Raw genomic sequence first — 22,467 nt, 5'->3', positions numbered from 1 at the left:
TCACTAATTACAATGATGTGCTTCCTGTCTGGCAATGTTTAATCAAATGACACCTGAAATCCTGCAGGGAACGAGCTACAAAACAATGGGTTGTTCAGTTCTATCAGCTTGGAAAGATCCCAAGTTTTGTGAACCTGACCAGCAGAACAGAAAAGATTACCCCTTCTCCTTGATTCTTGCTGCTGCTGTTGCTCTCGCTCTCACCCAGGTACCAAGTGAGAGCCGACACCGACACGAGCCAAAAGGACACAGGAGGACACAAACAGATGGTGTTTCTTTGCAGAAGTGACAGGCTTTTAACTCTTACTTGAAACCGTATTTTCCAGCCGGTTTCACATCATGTAGCTGGACGAGACGTCGCAGAGTGAAAGGCAACACAACTTCCGATGATAGATAAATATTAAATGAATAAATAACACTATGTTGCATTTTAACTGCAGTGAGAGGGAAGTGATGCTAGATTATAAGGGATAAAGTCGGAAGTAGCTCAAGATTCTGAGAGCGCTGAAGGGGAGAAATGCTTAAAAACAAAACTACGAAATAATAAGACTTCGAAGTATAGCTTCACAACTGTGTGCTGCAGCTCTAACCCTGACAGGCCCAGCCACGCAACCCAGAGAGTCCAACACGAGCTGTGGAATCTCTCATTCGGGCAGGCATCTGAACTGGCATGTCAGTACAGCAGCTGTATCTGCCCCCAGGGTGACACAGAGAAGGGAAAAACACAGAAAGTGCCAACCCCCATCCTGGATTGGTTGCCTACGCAATGCAAAGTTTTCAGTAGGTGTGCCCATTGATAGACTTGCTCATCTCCAAAACACCAGCGCCTGTTTGTGTCTTTGGATCAAGGAGACACATTTGAAACCCGGCAGCTGGTTATACTTTGTGTGAAGTATAGAGGACACTTAAGACTTTAATTCCCGCTGACACGTGGAGCTGCTGGAATAAAAGGTGATTGAAGCGTAAGTTGCAGAATTAAGCTGGCTTTCGACCGTCTCTTGAGGTGCTGCCTTTCCATGGCCTGTTTGGCTAGGGTTGTTATGTTAAAGCCTGCAGCAGAAGTGAAAATACACGTGTAATATGTTCTTCAGTTGCAATCAGTTCAATCGAAACCCTTTTCCCGGCTTATTCTGCGACTCCCTGCACAGATTTTCAAATCTCACTTTAAAGCCTCCCAAAGCAGATCTTGCAAATCTTACTTTCCAATCCCTTTTTCCCAAGCAGCAGAAGTGGGTGGGAAACATCCCAATTCTGACAAAAATGATGCCAAACGACTTGTCTAATTTCTTGCATGTGTCTTGTCTGGGGAAGTGTCAGACTGCCACTTCTCTCTGCCAGCCAAGTCTGGAGCTGACAGTCTGGCATACATCTGTCTTCATATAATTGGAGAGTATTAAGAAGAGACCCACTAGCAGTTGCTTGGGACCAGATTTCTCTGAATATTATTTGGAACACTGTCAGTTTAATGGAGGTATGAAATCCTCTGAATGTCCTTTGTGCGTTTCGGGTATCCTTGGGTACAGGGAGCCACGGGAGCAAAAACAGCTGCTACACACCCCCTTGCTGGTTGGAGGGACAGGTTTGGGTGCATCTCAGTTTGTTTACAGCAGCTCCATAATATTAATTAGAGCCTGGGTTCTTAATAGATTCTCACTGTCTAACAAAGAACCAGGGGAAACATTTGGGGTCACGTCATTATAATTCAATCAGTCCTTTGGCATTATACTGCAGGGATGTGGGTCTCAAACACCGGTCCACAGCCAGTGTGTAGCACATTTGGTGCCCATCCATAGCATATTTTGTCCTCCCTCTAACGCATTAATCTCAAATCCACATTAAAAAAATCCATCAACATCCTAAGGAAATAATTCAAAAGGCTTTACGTGTTCTGTATTGGTATTGCATTTTCATTGGCAATTAATTTCTTTCCTTTGTTTGCATTAGTGCTGCAAAGATTATTTGAAGTATTTGAATAATCGAGGAATAACATTAGTCGACCGTGAAAACTAATTGTAAAGTATCCGACATATTTTAAAAATGGTGGATGGTGAACAATCAACAAGTTCCTCTGCAGGAAACAACCCTAAAACAAAAGTCTGTCTGTCGTCTGGAACTACTTTAAAAGGCCGATCAACAACACAGTATCTTGTCTGCTATGTAAGAAAGAGCTGACTTTTCATAATAGTATGTCTTCAATGTTGGAGCACTTAAATTGGAAACATCTACACGTCTTCAGAGGACATGATTCGGAGGAAGATCTCACTTGGTAAGTTTTACTTTTATTTTAATCAATTACTTTTGCATCAGTTTGAACTAGAAATATATTTTACTATGTACCTTAATGGTGTTGTATTATACGGATGTGTTATAGCACATAAACATATGTTAAACAGTTAGGGAGTGGGGGTTCATAAAGCAAATTGAAGACCTATTTCCTGCCACTCACAGTGACCATGTTTTTTATGTATTGTTGTTACTAAAAACCCAGCTATTGCTATCGTTATCTTTTATTCGTGTTTGTGTTAGCTTATCACTTAAACTGATCCAGGTGTTCTCTAATTTTGTGCTTAACAAAACCGTGACATTTAAATTATTTGTCTGACAATTATCTGAAAATAATTACTTAAAATGCAGGACTGGTAATCACCATAAGTGTAACTGTTAGCAAAACGTGAATAGACATTTAAGAAAAATAATGTATTTTTGTTTTCTTAGTAAACAATAGAAAAACCTGTGTACTGTATTTTGAAATGTATTTATATTATTAAAGCTAATGTGTCAGTTGTTTAAACTCCATCAGAACTGTGACTAAGGTTGAACGATAAAAACACCACACCTCTGCTTTTAAAAACAAAACTGAGACTTTTCTGGATATTCATACTAACATTACACAGACACTTGGTTTGTAACCTTTCTGAGTAATTGCGCTCTCCTGCATCAGTCCGTCTTCTTCAAGATCTTTGACTCCATCTTTTGTTGGGCTGGGCTTCCTGTTATTATGGCGCCGCATTTTGGGAGTTGGGAGTCTTTTGGGGCATCAATGTAGTTCCCTGTGTGCACACCTCAGCCGTTCCCAGCCCCGTACCCCGTTAGAATACAATGATGGAGTACAGTATTTCATTTATAGCAGATTTTGGGGGTAGTATTTTAAAAACCAGTTTATTTACAATTTGTTTACAATTATTATTATTATTAACACTGCCCATAAACTAAATAAAATATAACATTATATTATTGATTTATTGGATATTTTGTAATTTGAATTATATTAAGTAGTTTTTCTCTTCATACTTTTTTATGTAGTATCTAGGCACAATGCTGCATGTATATAATACATGCACTGAGTGTATTTTGTTACATTATGTAAAGGTTTTAATTATGGCATTAATAAGGGGTGGCTATGATAAGTATAAAATGATTAAAAGCTTCAATAATGCCGTATATCGATTACTGAATTAATCGAAAAATGAATATTGCAAAGTGAAAGTTGCAGCACTAGTATGCATGCTTGTGTAGGTTTTAAGTGCATTAAAATGTATGTTGGCCGTATAGTTCATATCATGGCGGTGCAATACTTTAATACCACCAATAGCCAGGCCGCAGTGAGAAAACGTTCAGGGAACCGCGGTTGTAGGGATAACGATGCCGTTTTTGTCCAGAAGGGGTTGTTAGCATTGCCTCTGTGTGTAATTATCTTTCTGTCTAGACTTGACACTTTTCACACCCCTGTAGGTCTTCACAGGTCAGTCGTCCCAGCTAGGGCTTTAAGAAAGGTACCGGCATTGTTGTCTTTTTCTAGGTGCAAACGCACATCCTCAAATCTGATCAACCGGATCGCTGGAAAATCTATGTTTTTTTGGCGTGCTGGTCACAGTTTGATGATCCTCAGATGCTGAACAGATGCCAGAGAGTTTTTAGTTCAGCACGAGGACAATGTGACTTGCCCAGCGATGATAAATGATACATCGCCTGTTCTTGTAATTACTGCAGTAGTTTTGGGAGCCTTGTAGTGACTGCTAGGACAGCTGCAAGATATTAATCATTATATTGGCTCAAACCCTTGAACACAGGACTGTTTACTGATGTCTGGGGGCAGGGGCAGATCAAACAGAACTTCTTTGTTAAAACATATATACAAATTTATTTAATACGACTTTTTGTTTTGACATGGTTTGTTGTTTGTTCATAGGAAAAAAAGATTCTCCCCAAATAATCCTCACCTGTGTCTTACAAACACGCCCGCGGCAAAATTTTGAAGATATTAGCATTTCATGGTTTAATTTGAATGCCAAGCAGTTATCACAGGATTGACTATATCTGCGATAGAAAGCTGCAGTTTCCTCACCTGAATAATTTGCCGTTTCCAGCACCAGCTCCCACCCCCCCTTCTCCCGGCTCCGCGCTCAAAGTTTACAAGAGAAAGATCCAGAATCTTTATTCTCCCTGCTTCAGTAACCAATAGCAACATATCAGCAAATGCAAGCAGCTTTGACCATATTCAACTATTTCTTTTCAGATATTCTTTCCTGTAACTGGGATTATAGAAGCGCTGACTAGAATTCCACAGTAACGTTTATTGATCCTGGTTTCCTCCTCTCCACTTGCCTTAATCACGTAAAGCCTTCTAATCAAACAGAGCTTTCTGTTTGCATACAATGAGACAGAGTTAACAAATGTTCTGCCAGCAGATTTAATCGCATATTTAAAGTGTGCTGAAAAAGATCATATAATGGGGATAAAAAGACACAGAGGAAGTATAATATGTATTCGCCTTAACATAAAACAGAGCAGACCCAAACATAAGGCATGTGGATTGGCTCAGATGGCTGCAATTTGTACCAGGTGCTGTTGATATATAATGCAGATATTATGAACATGTATATTTATATAAATGTATGTGATTTCCTCATTTTAGACTATTCTAGATCATCTCGGTCAGTGGAACATTTCCTGTTTCTTCAGGAAAAAAAAATCATATTAGCAAAAAGGGAAAAAAATGACCTTCAAAGTTATGCTGTATAAAAACCCCATGATGTTTCAGCCTTTCAGCCTGGCAACGCAATGTTCAATTCCCCTTGTCCTTACTGATTATTCAATGACCCTCACCATCAGACAGAAAGTGCTACTGCTCCATAAAGGCAAGTATCTTTTCTAATTTCACTGCACTGCCAATGACTGGTGCCCGCAGATGGATGATCGAATATCTTTCTGTACACTAATCAGACAAATGGCTTAATCCTCTGAAGAGATATCAAGAGTCTCCCGACCTCAAAAAAACAACATGCCTATGCACACTATCAGGCTGAGTAATGCAGGTGGTGGAGCTGACATTTTCTGTACCTGTCTGTTGTGCGATGGCTTTTAATTTAATTTGCTTTTTTTTCGTGTTTAAACTACTTTTTTTTCTTTTATGATATTTCTCACACTAGTGTTTTCTCTGTTTTCTCAAGAGATAATATTTATGAACCGCTGGAGAAAGGGCTTTTTGTGAAAACCATTTGGATAATTAGGCTGTGCCAGAAATGTGCCTGGCAGAGGAACATAAACCTCCTTAATTAAACCATTTTCCCAGGGAGACAAGACAGTGGTATAAAAACTATGTAAGAAACAGAAAATATACTTAAAATGCTGTCTCAAAGGAAGTGAAACAGCATATCCTTAGGTGAAAACTGTACTGTAATTATTTCTGCCTCCTGTACCAGTACTGCTGCTCTGCTGTTTTGAAAACTGGGAGATGTTATGTGTAGAGAATAATGTCAGGGTTCAGATTCTTTGTCATGGATTTATAATTGCATATTCAGACAGTGTTCTTGGGGCCTGCCATCTAGGGAACCATAAATTGCAGAAGAATCAATACGGCTCTTTTGATTGAAACAAATGATTAACTCGCCAGAGAGGACGGCTCACGTTCACTGGCTGATTCCGACATCTTCAGCAACGGACACGCTTGTAAATCTCGGAGTGGAAACCATGTCTGCACATAATAAGCTGGCTGGTGTGGACACTGAGCTGACAGATTGCCGTTATGGGTGATGGTCAGTGTTTCTTTTATGAATGCCCTGTCTGCGTTTGTCTGACCACAAGCAGCAAAGCCTGAATAAGCCTCATAACCTATCAACCTAGCTTTCTTTTTTTCCCTTTTAAAGTGAGTGTAGCTCTGGGCATGTGGAGGAGAGCATTTAGCAGACTGTTTGAGTACAACCAAGCACATCCTTCTTTTTCCCTTAAAAAAAAAAACTGAAAACAGAACAGATTCGTGTTCATCATTAAAAGTGATGGATAAAATATAAACTTGTAGGACTAAGATGAGTTTGACATTATTTTCATGGAAGGCAGATGCCAGTGACTAAAGATGAACATTGTCCCTGACTGATTGTCTTCTGACACATCCAAGGACTAATTTGGCAGGGTGGGGTGGTAAATACGTGCTATACTGAATAAACTACATGTAGGTCGAAGCACTTAGATGTTCTGTCAACTGAGCAATTTGATTACTTTCATTATTTTCCCTTCTATTCTAACAGTATAAAATACACAGCAGTCTTCCGTAAACCCTTTAAACTTGATTCTTTAAAAAACTAAAATGTTGCTCAACAATTTCACCACATATGTCCCTAAGCCTGCCTTTCACCTCACTAAGCCATCAGATTGGAGCAACCCTGCCGAGACCCTTACATCATGACATCACAATCCATGGGAGGCAGTCTGTTCATGAGGAAAAAATGCGATAAGTGGGTGTGGGATCAGACATGGCTCCTATAAATAAAACTGCACTCCTAATTATGTTTTTTTTGGCCAACAGCCTTGGCAGGGCTGGAGAGGACAGAGTAGTGGGTCTATTAAAAGACAGGATTATGCGCTCACCATGCTTGTGACTTCCTGCGAGGCATGCTCGGACGGAGCCACTTGGAGTGGGGGGTAAGGTGGTAGATCAGTTGTCTGCAGATCTTGTCTGAGGACTTCACAGGGTCCAGCTCCTGCAAATGAAAAGCCCAGGGATAAAGGCAGGAATTAATCTGCACACACACTCTTATGAAGGGATTATCCCAAGCAGACAGCAAACCCTAGCAATGTTCCCCACTAGGAAGACAATGCCGCGACTGAGATGTCACCGGTAGTTCAATCTGTAACTCTTTATTGGTCTCGATGAAACAAGTGCAGTTGGACTTGAGTTTGAATTTTGTATTAAGCGATTATAAAAAGTGAGCAGGTTACTAACAAGTTGGATTGTGGTCAAATTTGTGTGTGAATTTTTCTTCACTTTAGGAGTAGTTTCTTTGGGGCTCCATTTCCAGAGATGGAGGAATGCAGTGTATACTCTGTTTCTGCTGGAAAATAATTAAATAAGTAACTAAATAAATGAGCTTGCATCCAAATATGACAAAACTGATCCGACACATTGCTTGGCAGTCAACATTTCTATTTTTCCCTTTTAATGCGCATTAAACTCAACCATAAATCCCATGATTAAGCTGGAGTATTTCAGGCACAATTTACTGCCTGCATGCAGTTTCGATGTACAAGCCACGGATTTTACCAATGCTGTGGTTTTGTTTCAATAATCTCTTGTAATGCACACAAAATGATTCTGTTGCTTTGGCTAAAATAACAGTGTGCCTTAAGAATATATGTTGGCACGCGGAGAACATGTATTCTCTTGATCAGTTGTTGCACCACCTTCCACTTCTTCTACACTTTGAAATATCACCGTCTTTGTCCCCTAATGCCTGTCTTGCTTAAGAGATCAACGTAATTAATTATTGTCCAAACCACTGAGTTATCCCCCTCCAAACAAATAGGAAAGAAGCTTTAATATTATCCCGGAGAAGATTTGTTTTCTTAGCCCTGCTCCTTCTCGCTGAACACTGTTGCCCAGAGCAATTTCTGCAATAAAACACAATTTAGCCTTTCTCTATCTGTCAAATTCTTTAACGGGATTGAGTTTAACAGAGCAAAGTAAATCTAATTACCATGAACAAAACAACAAAACCAGGGCAATTTAATAAAGCTACCAGTACATCTTAACAATTAACCATTCCTGCTCATTTTCCCCCGTCTTTAGAATCTGTGCTATTTCAGTATTTCAGTATTTCAGTCTGTTTTGGTCAATTTCTAATCACTTTTCTTTCTTTTTTTCCCCCACTGACATTAAAGGTCAGTAGAATCATTCTCTTCTCAAAAATGCTGATCAATAATACAATAATATACTAACAAGTCTTCCATACTAAATTGATAAGTTGTAGTTGTGTCAGCTTGATCCACTATATTCTTTTCTTATGCATGCAGATAAGTTTTATTCCATCGGTTACTACAATAATTCATGTATGGATTGGGAATGTAAGTGAAAATGAATATTTAGATCTCCGTGTGACCCTATGCTTGTTGTTTGTTCTCTTGTCGTGTTTTCAGATTAGCCTGCTAACACAGAAGGCGTATATGCTTCACAGTAGGTGTTTAGGACTAAAATATCTATATTCTTTTGTTTGTTTTCCTAAATTAGATTATTCATTAAGGCAGTTTAGAGAAAAAAAAGTGTATCATTGTGTTTCAGGAAAACAAATGAACAAAACAAAAGGAAAACAACAAAACAATGTAACCATCTTTTATGTGTGACTTCTAACACACATATAAATGCATTTTTAAAAGCGTGTGTTTCCCCCTGAGAATTCAGATATCATGCCACATAAACAACTGTCTTGATCATCCTCCTGTGAGGCACTATTTACATGTCAGTTAGCTTTCTTGTTGCGACTTCTGAAGAGAAAAAGAATATGCTAATGTCTCTCCATTACTGCCTCAGTGGTTTGATTGTCAAAGCAGAGGAGGACTGCAATTGCATTTGCATTAGCCACCCACTCACAGGCCTCTGAGCACAAGACTCTCCCCGTTACACAACTGTCTCCCTGCGACTGAACGTCAATTCGTCATGAGGAAGCTAATTAGATAAATAAGACTTAGACCTAGACAGGGAGGCACTGCACAAGACGGGGGCTCTAGTTGGGCACTAAGGAGGGGGAATTTCATTTAGAAAAGTATACACTTGGAGCCTAGGCTGTTTAGAGAACTTCTAGAGTTATAAGCCCTGGTTGTACTCGTGCGTCACTGGTGTAAAACATAAAACAAACTGCTTTTTCCACAGCTTCCAAGGTACTAATAAAGCAAAAGTACTGTAGCAGATCTTCCCACCTTCACAAAAGTTTATATAAGGTAATATGTGGAAAGCGAACCTCGTTGACTTACTAAGGGCCCGCCTGTTTGAATCTCTGTTCAAATCGATCCATAGGAGCGGTCTTACAGGGTAATGTACCCAGTGCCTCGGTGAGCCGAGGAAGTCTGCATCAGCAGGCAACTTGAGTTACACGGGGTCAGCAGGCAAGAGGAGCAGCTTGCACGTAGACTTTCGAGAATGCTTGAGGTCATTTTGTGAATTCCAAGCACACAGTGTATTGGAAGCTGCCCAGAGTTGGAGAAAGTGAGCCACCTCTGGACTTCCCCTACAGTGCAACTTAATCTAGACAGCAATCTGTCACTGATACCGGAGCCCTGACCTCAGTCTAACGCTTACAAAGGTAAGTCATCAGGCTTAGAGCTGCCTGCAGCTTTCACACATGGCCACTCACAAGGTTTCCCTTCAATCCAGTCTGTTCGCCTTAAAGTACAAATCCCTTTGGTTGATCTGCCAATCTGTGCACCCAACTGATTTGGAAGTGTAAGCTTAAGACAATCCTTAGCTCCCAAAGGCCAACTTGCCTGTCCATCAAACAAACTGAAATGAGAGGGGGTCATGCCAATGTTGCACATATCCCATAATCTCACCTTCCCCATCTCGCACATTTCAGAGAAAGGAAACAAAGAGAAAATGGTTTTGATGGTTGGATATCCCCTCATCTTATTGGCCGGGAAACCAGGCGATGCAATCAAGCGGGCTTTGAAGCCAGTTTATATAAAGATGTCATACTGCTCAAGTATCAGTTTAATTTTCTCAATGCAATTGTCTTGTCTTGATCTTTAGAATGAAGATTGATAAATGGGCCTGACACATCAGAGATGAAACCTGTGGCTTCCTTAACATGTAAGCATCCACTGATTAAATCTGAATTAACACCAGACTGGACTGAGATATAGAAGGATGCTCCTGCCCAGCCCTCAATGTTGATATGTTGGCTGCAGCAGTGGGTTTGCATGGGTCTTTCCATAGTAGATAGAAAAGTATGGGACCCACTGATTTAGTAAACGGGCTTGTCGGTTGAGCAGTGTTGGATTCACCCCAAAAGAATGGCAGTGGTTGACTCAGAGTAACCCAATTTTACAGTGGCCTGTCAGGAGTTAAAAATAAGTAGGGCTATGATCAAGACCTTTGGAAGGTAGAGGGTTCTTCGGGTCTCAGTGATCCTAGAATGAGCAGTTGCCTGGCCATGTAGAGCAGCAGCTTGGCAGTGAACCTGACAGTGGGTTACGTGTGGTCAGTGCCGTAATCCCATCTGGCTGACTTTGAAAGTAGTAACAAAACATAACAGAACTTCAGTATAGTGTAGTACATGAAGCACCTGATATAGAATATCATTTTTGCTGAATTCGACAGCCCTGCTTGTAGGAATTTAAATATAATGTTCACCTTTGTCTTACCATATATATGTGGTGCTAAAGAAAACAAGGCTTTCTTTGATGCATGGAATTCACTTTCAGAGATAGGCCTCTGAAACTGTGAATCAGATATAGTATCTGCATCAGTTAGTTCCTTGACTAAAGAGAACCAAAATCATGCCATTCCTGGGCGGTATAATCATTTAGCTGCACTAGGGTGTCGGAAAACTCAATGCACTTAGACCTGTGACAATAGCAGGATTATACAATAAGCTACCGGCTCATGGGAAATCTGGTACGGAACACTTATTTTGTGTAACAGACTTACCTTCTTAGGGCACTGAATGTCACGAGCCAGACTTAGTAACAGTTCATGGGAAATAGGGTCGACCAGATTAAGAAAGGCAGCATTCTTGTAGAGAATATCGTTCAGGGAGGTGCCTTCTAAACCCAAATCCTGTAAGAAAGAAAGGGAAAAGGCCAACTTAACTTGCCAGACAAACAGGCAATTTCAGCAAAATACACTTCCCGATTTCCCGATTACCGATATATCTGCCAATATTTCCTTTTTTTTCTTAGCATGCAAAACAGACATTTTTTAGCATGGATCCCTCAAATCTCTCTGTCAGAGAGAAATTGTGTCAAAAATGCACTGAAGGCAAGACTTTTAAATGTTTTAATTTACATAAAAATCATCAACAGCAACCACAAACATTGTAAAAATAAATTAGAATAAGGGAGAATAAAGGAAAAATATGCATGTTCTATACATTAGAACAAAGACAAATGTTTATGAGCAATTTCACAAACAAATAGAAAAATGTGCATGTTCCAAACATTAGATCAAATAATAAGATAGTGTTAAGGGCTGGTTTAGTTTATATTTGCATTTTACATGCGTCAGGTTCTCTCAGGTATCAAGTCCTGCTCAGTGCTCAAAACTGCCAATCCAACAGGGGCAGGTTATTATAGTGCAGGCAGCACAGCACAGCTGCATTTGTTTTTAAGAAATGTATTTACAAATGCCCGCGAAAGTGTAATTTATTTAATACGTATGTTAAACATATAGCAATATGAATCACAGCCAAAACACGATAGTTGTATAAATATCAGGTATATTTTCAGTTTCATCCAACACTTTCTGAGAGACACATTTTTCACTTTAGATTGTCCTCTGTGATCTGAGCTTGCTTGTCATTTGAAGACAGTTTTTTTTGCTGATATCCAAGTCAACATCTTCAGTGAACATTTACTCTTTATTATATTTTAATTGCTATTGTGAATTGTGAAAAGCGATTTAATTAACTTTTCAGTAAAAAATGCTCCTCTGTGCCATAGTATACGGTAATCTTCAATGTTAAAAAATAATGGTAAATAATTATAATAAGACTGTAAAACCAAAGAAACAGGTATTTATTTATTGTCTGAAGTCTGACGAAGGTTTTTATGATAATTAAAAAAATATATTTAGCCGACAGTTTGAGAGAATATATCGGTGCATTATCAGTGGAATATGTGCCAATACAGATATTTCTGTAAAAGGCAAATATCGGCCGATAATATCGGTGCTCCAATATATCTGTCGGGCCTACTTATGGATGAAAATATTTGTTGAAGCAGCTGACTACATGACCGATTTTTAAAAAATGTGTGCCTGGCAGACACAGTAAGTTATTTGTAATTCACAATGGAACAAGATTGTCAAACACATTGCCAGCCACCTAGGATTGACATTCAAAGTCATCGCCACCACCATGCCTTTAGTGGATCACATTATTCACAAATCAGAAATCCTGGGACAGTTTATTGTCAGCCCACCGTTCAAAAGGTAGAGGCCGCCACAGCTGGTGTTCAAATGCCAACAGGGATAATTTAATCTTTTTTTTTTTTTTTACATTTTTATTTAAAATGTCAAACATCATAACTGATTAAACTGACAATCTCATGTTGCTTCAGAGCATTATTTTATTGATAGTGGCCCTGTAGTATGGCCTGTGTGTCATATTCCATTGACTCGTTTGAAAAAGCCCATCCACAGCTGGCACTGTACTAACTCCTAGCCCATTCCAGTTCTGCTGGATATCGTTAAGGACCTGACACCCATTGCTCAGAGCAAATTGTGTGTTTATCATTGACAATCTATGTATATTCAATACATCAAAACACAAAAATGTATCCAATCAGAAAGAGCTTTGTTCTGAGACAGAAGCTGAATCAGGAAACATCGTTGCATGAGGCAACTATTTCATATCTGTATCAAAACAAAAATTTGTACTCAGAACTTTAAAAAAATATATAAATATATTGTCTTGGAAACACCACCACACACTCAACTTCCAAGGTCATTTCAGTTGAATCCTGTGTTTTTTTCCCAAGTTTTGATGACTGTAAAAATGCTGCATCATTTTCACACATTGTAGTATTTGAACTGTATATGATTTTTGCTAAAAGTAGCTGCAAGCTGGAATACAAATGTCTTCAGTATCAGTTGGTAGCGTTTATCCAGTAAGGATAAGTAAAGGACTGGGTAGTAAGGCTTTGTTGTCTGTGGATGTAGAGACTCCAGTCTAATGTCATCAGTGCAGTAGGTTAAAGTGGAAAGTGAAGGAAGCATTATCTGATTGCCTGATGGCTAAGGGAGAATTGTGGGTGCATAATGCTTCTCTGTGACTTGTCTCCTTGCTTGATTTCCAGAGACAGTTCCAAGGCAGTCGCAAGAACATGAACAGGGGGGCTGTGCATTCAGGTGGTGTTGTGGGCGAGGCATCAACGAGATCCCCGGTTTACACATCGCTGTGCAATGCCAACCGCACCTCAAACAGTCAAATATTGACAAGTACACTCCCACTGCGCCGAAGATGGCGGTTAGAAGAAGAGCGAGGGAGAGCTGACAAGCCTTCAAACGAGAGTGCGCATTTGTGCCGTCTCCAGGCAAGACATTCCCCAGAGATCATGCGCGATGTGTCAAATGCTGATTAATCAAAAATGGAACACAAAGTTCCACGTTGACCGTGTATATATCACCCTCCTACCTTCCAAAGACATCATTCATGTCATCAGAAGTGTTACTGTACTTCCTGTCTGCCTTGGTGCCTCCTTTGTTGTATGTGTTTTTATAGATGCAATTCTTTTTATTTTAGTAAAATTTTCCAGTGTACATTTTTCAGATCTGTGTAGTGCCTATTGGGGATTGCTGCCAATGTGTCTTATCTCCTTAGAGTACATTTCAAACATCATTTCTTGATCATATATTGTATTACTTTTTTGGATAGAAGATAACTATATAAACCCCAAAAGCAACTGACCCCATCTCATCTGGTTTTGTAGAGAGCAGCATATTAATTTCTTCTAAAATATAACATGATGGCATGTAGACCCCTCCCCTGTTCATCTGCTTGACTATACTTGATTTTCATTTTAATGCAGTAGAATATATATATATATATATATATATATATATACAGTAAACTGTAATCTAAATGTAATTTTGCATAACGTAACTTTTCAATACTGGTTCTGAGATTTACAATGGTTTAAATTAAAACATTAATTGTGTGTGTGGCTTCAGTACAACTCAGGACACTTGAGTGAAGTTGAGTGAACTGAAATGTGCAAAATGGAGAATTAGCCAATGTGAAAATGGAAACAAAAGGGATTCATTTTCTACAGGGACCCCTTAGTGAGGCTTAGAGAACTAGCCCAGCTGCCGAACTCTAAGCTTTAGATCAGTGGAGGCAACACTTAATAATTCACTATATTAGAGTTACATTTTCATACTTCTGTCTCAGTGTTTGTATAATTGCATTTTATTGTCTTCATTATCTACTATCCTGCCATTACTAACATAGCGCTAAGTGTATAAAGTCTCTCCGGCACCACAGAGCTGTTCGAATACCTATAAAATCTTCTTTGCCATATTCTGTAGCTACAGATTTAATACAGTTTCCTTTCCTGGAAAATTCATATATGAAAGCAGAGAGAAGATGAGTTATCTTTCCCAAAGAGACCGGCAACTCTCCCTGCGACACACAACGGACCACAGATAATAAATGAAGAACTGTCTAATATGGTAAAAAGGGAACCTAGTAAATTATTATGAAACTTCAATTCCAGAAATGACTGTGGCATTTCTGAAAGCAGGCACTTTATTTGTGTTAAGGCGAAACTTTATCGTGGAAGGCAAGTTTCAGAAAGGATATCAAAATAATTACGTTCTAAAAAGAAGCAACTCTCTTTTACCCATGACAAACCGCAAGTACTGAATGTACTATTGTGTGATGTGCTACAAAGGACATTAAAGAATGTTTAAATAAAAATAAACGGCACGTTTTATGAGCATAGAAGAAGGGGAAAAATAATCAAAGGAAAAAAGTTTAAAAAAGGAATGTATACCAGCAATTATTTGGTAAATGTACTATTAAGCACATTTAACAAGATTAACAACATGGTAAATGTGCTATTAAGTCCACGACGCACAACCCCTATGGTGAAATAGGCCATGGCTGCTTTGACTCGGCTTTCCCGGTATCAAACTGCTTATATTTTATGTGCTTTCTTTCAGCCTGCTTCTAAAGCATCTCTTTTCTAAGGAGCGCCTCGTTAAATGTGTGTCTGCCAGTGTGAAGAAGAACGCATGCATGGCCTTGGTAATGAGACAGAGGGATCATTAGGTGGGAGAGCAGTTGGAGACCAGCCTCGGATAATTATGATGCACAGCTTAGTGTGAAAGTGGAGGTCACCGACTGCTGTCTTACTTTAATAAGAGCTCAGGTAAAAATAGAGCATGAAAGTCCTCTTTTTAGAGACCACCAACGCATGGCAATGCTTCGGGGAGGTAAAAATAAACCACTTTGATTTGTTGTGTTTGTTTTTGTTTTGTTTAGTTCAGCATTCCCACAGGACAGCTAGAGCGATCTCAAGGCTGCACATTCAAGTAGCACGGGTCTGATAGCTCTTGCTGAAATACCAGGTCTCTGTTGTTTGTTCTGTTGTTGTGTGTGTTGCATGGTTGTAAAATGGAAAGCTTGCTTGTTCTTTTGTTGAGCAGAATCATTGTTAAGAATAAAGATCCAGATCATGATTTGGTTGGCTAAAGAATTGTTATGCCCATGTTAACTGCCTGTTAATGCAATACTGCAATATTTGTCAGGTTCTGCATTGCTCTAATTATCAATTTAAAGTATATATTTTTTCTTCACTTTCTCGATAATGGTCATGGTATAAAGGCACATTCCTTTCACCTCTCACATTAAACTAGGTAAGCACGACGTTAAGTTAATTGTGTTTTTCTCTGGATTGCGTATTGCATTCAATTAACTATCTCCCCCCCAAGACTTAGGTGGTCGGCAAACAAAAAGATTGCAAAACAGCTGTGTCATCGTACAGTAGCGTTGATTCAGAAAAAATAAATACGAGACGGAGCTTTCAGGACTGAGGAGCACAGACAAATGTTAATAAACCATCAGTAAATCCTTCTCGTTTTCTAAGGGGGCTGTTTAATACGATAATTAGTCTGTTCGAGGAATCTGTATCGGTTCACTTGCAATATGAACCCATAGAACCCTTACTAGACCAAAGTCATAGAAGAATAAACCACAAAAACATTGTAATAATTGGACACTTTCATTAAGGCAGATGGAGACACATTAGAAAAGCTTTTAAGTATGTTAACTCACACGATAGGCCTCCAGTTTCCACATAATAAAATCCTAGCATTTACATCTCGTGGGCAAGGTGCTTCCAATGAAAGAAAAGGTTTTTAAATTTTCACCTTGTCATGTAAAAGCTAGACCAGGAAACTTGTTTTTTTTGTAGCATTCAGAATACTGTCACCATTCACAAAGGATATGTATAACACTGTTGTGTAAAGGAAGGTGTCCACAGAATTAATTTGAGAAAAGGGCATTTTAAAGTCAGGATTCAATGTGACAAATGTCTACCCCTTTGTTGTTTGTTTTTGGATACAAATTCGATCTGACCTAAGGTTAACATTAATGAAAAAGAAAAACATGTCCCTTTAATGAAGATCATGTTGTTCTTAATATATATATATACACACACTCACCTAAAGGATTATTAGGAACACCATACTAATACTGTGTTTGACCCCCTTTCGCCTTCAGAACTGCCTTAATTCTACGTGGCATTGATTCAACAAGGTGCTGAAAGCATTCTTTAGAAATGTTGGCCCATATTGATAGGATAGCATCTTGCAGTTGATGGAGATTTGTGGGATGCACATCCAGGGCACGAAGCTCCCGTTCCACCACATCCCAAAGATGCTCCATTGGGTTGAGATCTGGTGACTGTGGGGGCCAGTTTAGTACAGTGAACTCATTGTCATGTTCAAGAAACCAATTTGAAATGATTCGACCTTTGTGACATGGTGCATTATCCTGCTGGAAGTAGCCATCAGAGGATGGGTACATGGTGGTCATAAAGGGATGGACATGGTCAGAAACAATGCTCAGGTAGGCCGTGGCATTTAAACGATGCCCAATTGGCACTAAGGGGCCTAAAGTGTGCCAAGAAAACATCCCCCACACCATTACACCACCACCACCAGCCTGCACAGTGGTAACAAGGCATGATGGATCCATGTTCTCATTCTGTTTACGCCAAATTCTGACTCTACCATCTGAATGTCTCAACAGAAATCGAGACTCATCAGACCAGGCAACATTTTTCCAGTCTTCAACTGTCCAATTTTGGTGAGCTTGTGCAAATTGTAGCCTCTTTTTCCTATTTGTAGTGGAGATGAGTGGTACCCGGTGGGGTCTTCTGCTGTTGTAGCCCATCCGCCTCAAGGTTGTACGTGTTGTGGCTTCACAAATGCTTTGCTGCATACCTCGGTTGTAACGAGTGGTTATTTCAGTCAAAGTTGCTCTTCTATCAGCTTGAATCAGTCGGCCCATTCTCCTCTGACCTCTAGCATCAACAAGGCATTTTCGCCCACAGGACTGCCGCATACTGGATGTTTTTCCCTTTTCACACCATTCTTTGTAAACCCTAGAAATGGTTGTGCGTGAAAATCCCAGTAACTGAGCAGATTGTGAAATACTCAGACCGGCCCGTCTGGCACCAACAACCATGCCACGCTCAAAATTGCTTAAATCACCTTTCTTTCCCATTCAGACATTCAGTTTGGAGTTCAGGAGATTGTCTTGACTAGGACCACACCCCTAAATGCATTGAAGCAACTGCCATGTGATTGGTTGGTTAGATAATTGCATTAATGAGAAATTGAACAGGTGTTCCTAATAATCCTTTAGGTGAGTGTATATATATATATATATATATATATATATATATATATATATATAATTTAAATGCAGATATGGCAGCACCTTTGACCTCCTTTCACCACAGCACCACTCCATTCAAAGCCTCCACTAGTGAAATGAAAGGATTCATCTGGTTTGGCAGGGGATTGAGATTGAGCCCAGAGGACTGAGATTGTCACCCTGAAAACAGGCCGAAAGAACAAGGGGAAATCAGCTGGTGCAATCACCACTGCCTTAAGAAACGGAATAACATTTGCTAGCATTGCAAGCACTGAGATGAATTTCTGCTGCTTTTCAGTGTGCCGTGCACAGGGTGATAATGATCGATGATTGGCTCCTGGCTATCACTCTATGACACCAACGAGCCCAGGAGGAGTCATGCCAAGTCCCTGGGCTTCGATAACAGGTCTGAAGCCAGGTCTTTATCCCAGAGATGCTCAACAGAAACTTGCATCCTTATCAGATTAAAAAGGCTTGGCGTGTGGGGCCACTGATCAGAATGCCTACGGATGGCATTCATGAAACAAGCAAGAGACGGGCCTTAGAAGGCACAAAACGAATAACAGAATAAATATATTAGCTAGACATGCCTGGTTTCTCACTGTAAGGAGCTGACGGTCTGACATGCTTTTTCACAGTGTGGAGTATGTTATTTTGCATCTCGCAGACATTCCAGTTTCACCTTCTGAGCACAGGCCCCCGAGCACTGCAACACCCTGCTTGAAATGCACAGATGCACAAGTCCTTGGGAGGTTTATTTACTTCAAAGGAAACAAGGTTATTTCTAGAAACATGTCCTTTTTTTCTTCTCTTTCAATTGTCCTTTTAAAGAGCATTGACAAAGCTTTCTGTTTTGTATTCTTTTCCTTCTCGCAAGGTTAAAGCGCGCACATTCACAGACCAGCTCTTATCACGGTCAAGGTTACTCCACTCCATACACAGCACTCAGCGTCGGTCGTTTATACAAATGTTGAACTTGATTGCTTTTATGTGTGGGAAGGGTTAGGAAAGAAGACACTCCAGGCAGTCCAAACACCAGGTTGCACTATCCACCGTGGTAGACAAAAGTATTCACACCCTTCATTTGAAATGTACCTGCTACTGGATCTAAAAATATATACCTTATATTTTTAACAAGGATATTCAGAAGCAAAGCCTTTTAGACACAAAAATGGCCTTTCCTCATCAATTTCACATGGACGGATGAGCTGCATTTGGCCGATGGAGGTCTGTCACATTAAACTGGGATGCATCTGAGAAGGCATTAAGAGATGCTCTGTGTACATTGAAAGCAGACTGTCCTTGCTTGCTCTATGCACTCACAGCCTGACCCCAAAGAAATCCTGAATGCCATGTTTTGGAAACCCTTGCGACTGAAGCACTTAATCCGTCTAATCATTCGGGGGAGTTTGCAAACACTACTAAATCAACAGATATTTTGAAGAGGCAGTGGGGAAGTAGAATAAATCTTGTCAGCTGGATGGTATTCTGAGATCGATCAGCTACAACATTAGCAAACCAAACAGGCAAGCAAAATGACCTGCTCTTATCGGTAGCCTTTCTTAAGTGTCATTTTATGCCCATTATAAAAGTCTCAGCACCTGCTAAAACAGTACCTTTTCTTACTGCTCCATAAATTACACATTAGAAACTTACGTTTTCTGTTTTTGAGTGTATGTGGGGGGATTGGTCTGTTTTTGTTTGTTTGTTCCTACATACTGATTCAATTGCCAACAACTGAGAGCAAAAGCACATTCCATTAAGCTGCAGTGATTGGATAAAGGATGCCTAAAAGCCATCTTTAAAGATTTCTCCCTGTCAAAAGTCAATCAATATATTCACTCGCAAGAATCCAGTATATTTATGAGGAAATTAACTTGCTAATGAAGATAAGGGGATGAAACTGATCACTCACAGCACAGGATCGTCAACCACTGGGCCGCGTCCGTCCACCCGAGCGTGCAATCTGGACACGTCATGAAACAGTCCTCAAACACTTGTCATACATCTACAAGCACAGGCTGCGGTTCAACTCACTTCATTTCCCACGGCCTGCACCCAGCTGAAGTATCAAACAATATCAATCCATAACTATGTAATAACCAGAGGACTGCAGGACAGATGAAAGAATAATGCTGTGGGCAAGGACAGCTGTTACTGCACTGTCATATTTTCAAAGATTGATTGTTACTGCTCGGCAACTGCTTCCCTAAAAATATCTAGACAACTTGGCTAATGTACCTCTTGGATCCTTTAATCCCAGAAAAGTGTTTAACATAATACCAATGTATTGTAAACTAGTCTGAACACTCACTACTTAGGCTTTTGCTTTTGATTTAATTGTAAATTTCTGCACCTTCAACAACAAGTCTAGACTGCAGTGCAACAGCTTCCAGATGAGGCAAGGAAGCCTCCCTGAGCTCACATGTGAGAATTAAACTCTTATTACAGGAACTCTTATTATTATTATTCCTGTTAACTTCAGAACTAGTGCTTTGATTAATTTATGCTTGAACTGCAAGACACGTGTTCTCAGGGTGACAAACAAAGCCTTCCATCACATTTATCACCATTTAAATGTATATTTGTTTGCCTATTTCTTTATTTTAATGCCTCCCTGGACCATGATATCTTATCAGAACATAAAAAAGTAATCACCAACAATGTTCATGAGAAGAAGCACTATTATTATAAAAGTCTTTAAAAGTATAATTTAAAAATTACAAAACCTATAATTTTTTTGCTTTTTTAGCAAGTTTCACTAACATTAGTCATAATAACATTAATAGTAGGAATTATGATGATGACACTAATTAGAATTAATCAGGGCCATTCTTTGTGTTTTCTAAGCATCTCTTATAATCCCCCTGATATTACATAAGAGCCCCATTAAAGAGGAGTGTGTCTGAGTGGCATGGGGGACTGACAATGGGCCCGTGCTGTAATGAGTGCATTAGACAGGAGCAGATGTCAGCTCTTTCTTTCTCCACATTTACGGAGGAAACAGGGGTGAGAGAAATAGCCCTCTCTGACACCCTCGAATGCTTTCCAGAACACTACAGGGCTTTGAAAGCAGAACAGTGTAAGTTATTAATGGCACTGTTTACTTCAGAAAATATCTCCCGTGCTCAGTTTCCTTACCCACCCTAATTTTTCCACATGAACAATATATAGAGTGCTCTCCAGTTACGCACTTTTTGGCCTGTTCAGTATTAAAACATTTCTTCGCTGTTTATTTGACAGCGAATCGCCTTCCTGGCAAACCGTTTTGGCACATTTTGTTTCTAGTCCTTCTACAACTCGAGAAGCTGTTGTTATTTTGTTACGTTTTTGAGATAGGAGAGACCGATAGATGTAATCGTTCTGACGCACACATACTCATGGAAATGTCTTGGATTAATGAATGAATAAAAGATTCTGTGTCAATGCCTCTCTTGGTATCATTAGGAACCGGTGAGGAGATGATGTGCATTAAAATATGCATATTAAAATCAACCCACCCGCTGGGGGATAGAGAGAAAACCCTCCAGATTCTGCTATTTTGCAAAAGTTATTAAACGTATCTGTTAGCTACGTTTTGGGGGGGTTGATTTGGCATGTCCTATAACTCTGTATTCAAGGTCACTAGAACAGGTGGTGCAGTGCTATAGATTGTATCCTTCTCACACTGTATTTGTATCCACATCTGGGCTTAATGGGAGACTACATTGCATCTACTAATAGAGGCAACTGTATCAACTGCAAACTCCAGTTTTCCCTTAGGTGGAAACAAACAACTCTTTGAAGATGCCTTTCTCTCTGTGAGTGTCACAGGAATGTTACCAAGGCTGGCTAGCAACTACAGCAGTCTGCAGTTTTCTTGTCATCGAGCCTCATGCGAAATAGAAGGTGATGCCCATCGTCTGAGTACACCACAGAGTGACCTTTCCGCACAGATTCGTCCTGTTAATTTGCTCCACATTTGCTTCATCACCATCTGACTCTCATTCAGGTGCATGGAAATGCTGTTGAGGTTTCAGCTTGGTACCGTCGCTATCGCAGTCATCTGAAGTGGTCGGTGTAAGACACGGCATCCGTCCTGTTGACTAAATTGGTGATGGGTTTCGACTGGGTGGTGGGTGTTATTTGGAAGCAGATCCTGATCAGAGTCGTACATTGAGCATGCATAAAAAAGGTTTTTTTCAAATGATCTGACGGAGGCGGCTAAAATCTGGGATCCAGCCACACTCGGGGCCTGAGGGAGACTCCAGCCAAAACAGCCCAAGAAAATAAGGCCCAGCGTTATAAAGGAGTAGGTGGTGCAAAATAATTAACCACCAGGTGAAAAGTGCAGCAGGGTAGTGAAAAGTGAGTTTATAAATCAGAGCAGGCTTATTTCCGTAATAAAAAGCACTCATGATGTATAATTTCAGTTCTGAAAAGCTCCCACCCCCCATAGCCAAGTCCTTCACCATAACCCTCAGACAAAGCCCTCTTACGCATCACAGATTGTGCTCTACCTGAGCCAATTCCCTTTAAGTACCTACAATATACATTTCCCTGCACAGGTGCACGATTAAGGTTCCTGGCCTGGACACCTTTTTCCCTTGTTTTACTGCCA

General features: G+C 39.9%; 1 protein-coding gene across 1 annotated transcript in view; it reads right to left on the bottom strand.

The window, feature by feature from the left end:
- The window catches only part of lrrc75bb (leucine rich repeat containing 75Bb), a 48,777-nt gene that overhangs the window by 24,373 nt on the left and 1,937 nt on the right, over positions 1–22,467 (bottom strand). Inside the window, exons 2-3 of the mRNA XM_066689661.1 lie at positions 10,913–11,041; positions 6,865–6,977 (exon numbers count right to left, since the gene is read on the bottom strand). Of these exons, the coding sequence (XP_066545758.1) occupies positions 6,865–6,977; positions 10,913–11,041 (242 nt within the window). The remainder of the gene's footprint in view (positions 1–6,864; positions 6,978–10,912; positions 11,042–22,467) is intronic.

Source organism: Amia ocellicauda, chromosome 17, assembly GCF_036373705.1.
Source record: "Amia ocellicauda isolate fAmiCal2 chromosome 17, fAmiCal2.hap1, whole genome shotgun sequence".
Classification (NCBI taxonomy): Eukaryota; Metazoa; Chordata; class Actinopteri; order Amiiformes; family Amiidae; genus Amia; species Amia ocellicauda.
This window is presented reverse-complemented; position numbering and strand designations above follow the sequence as displayed.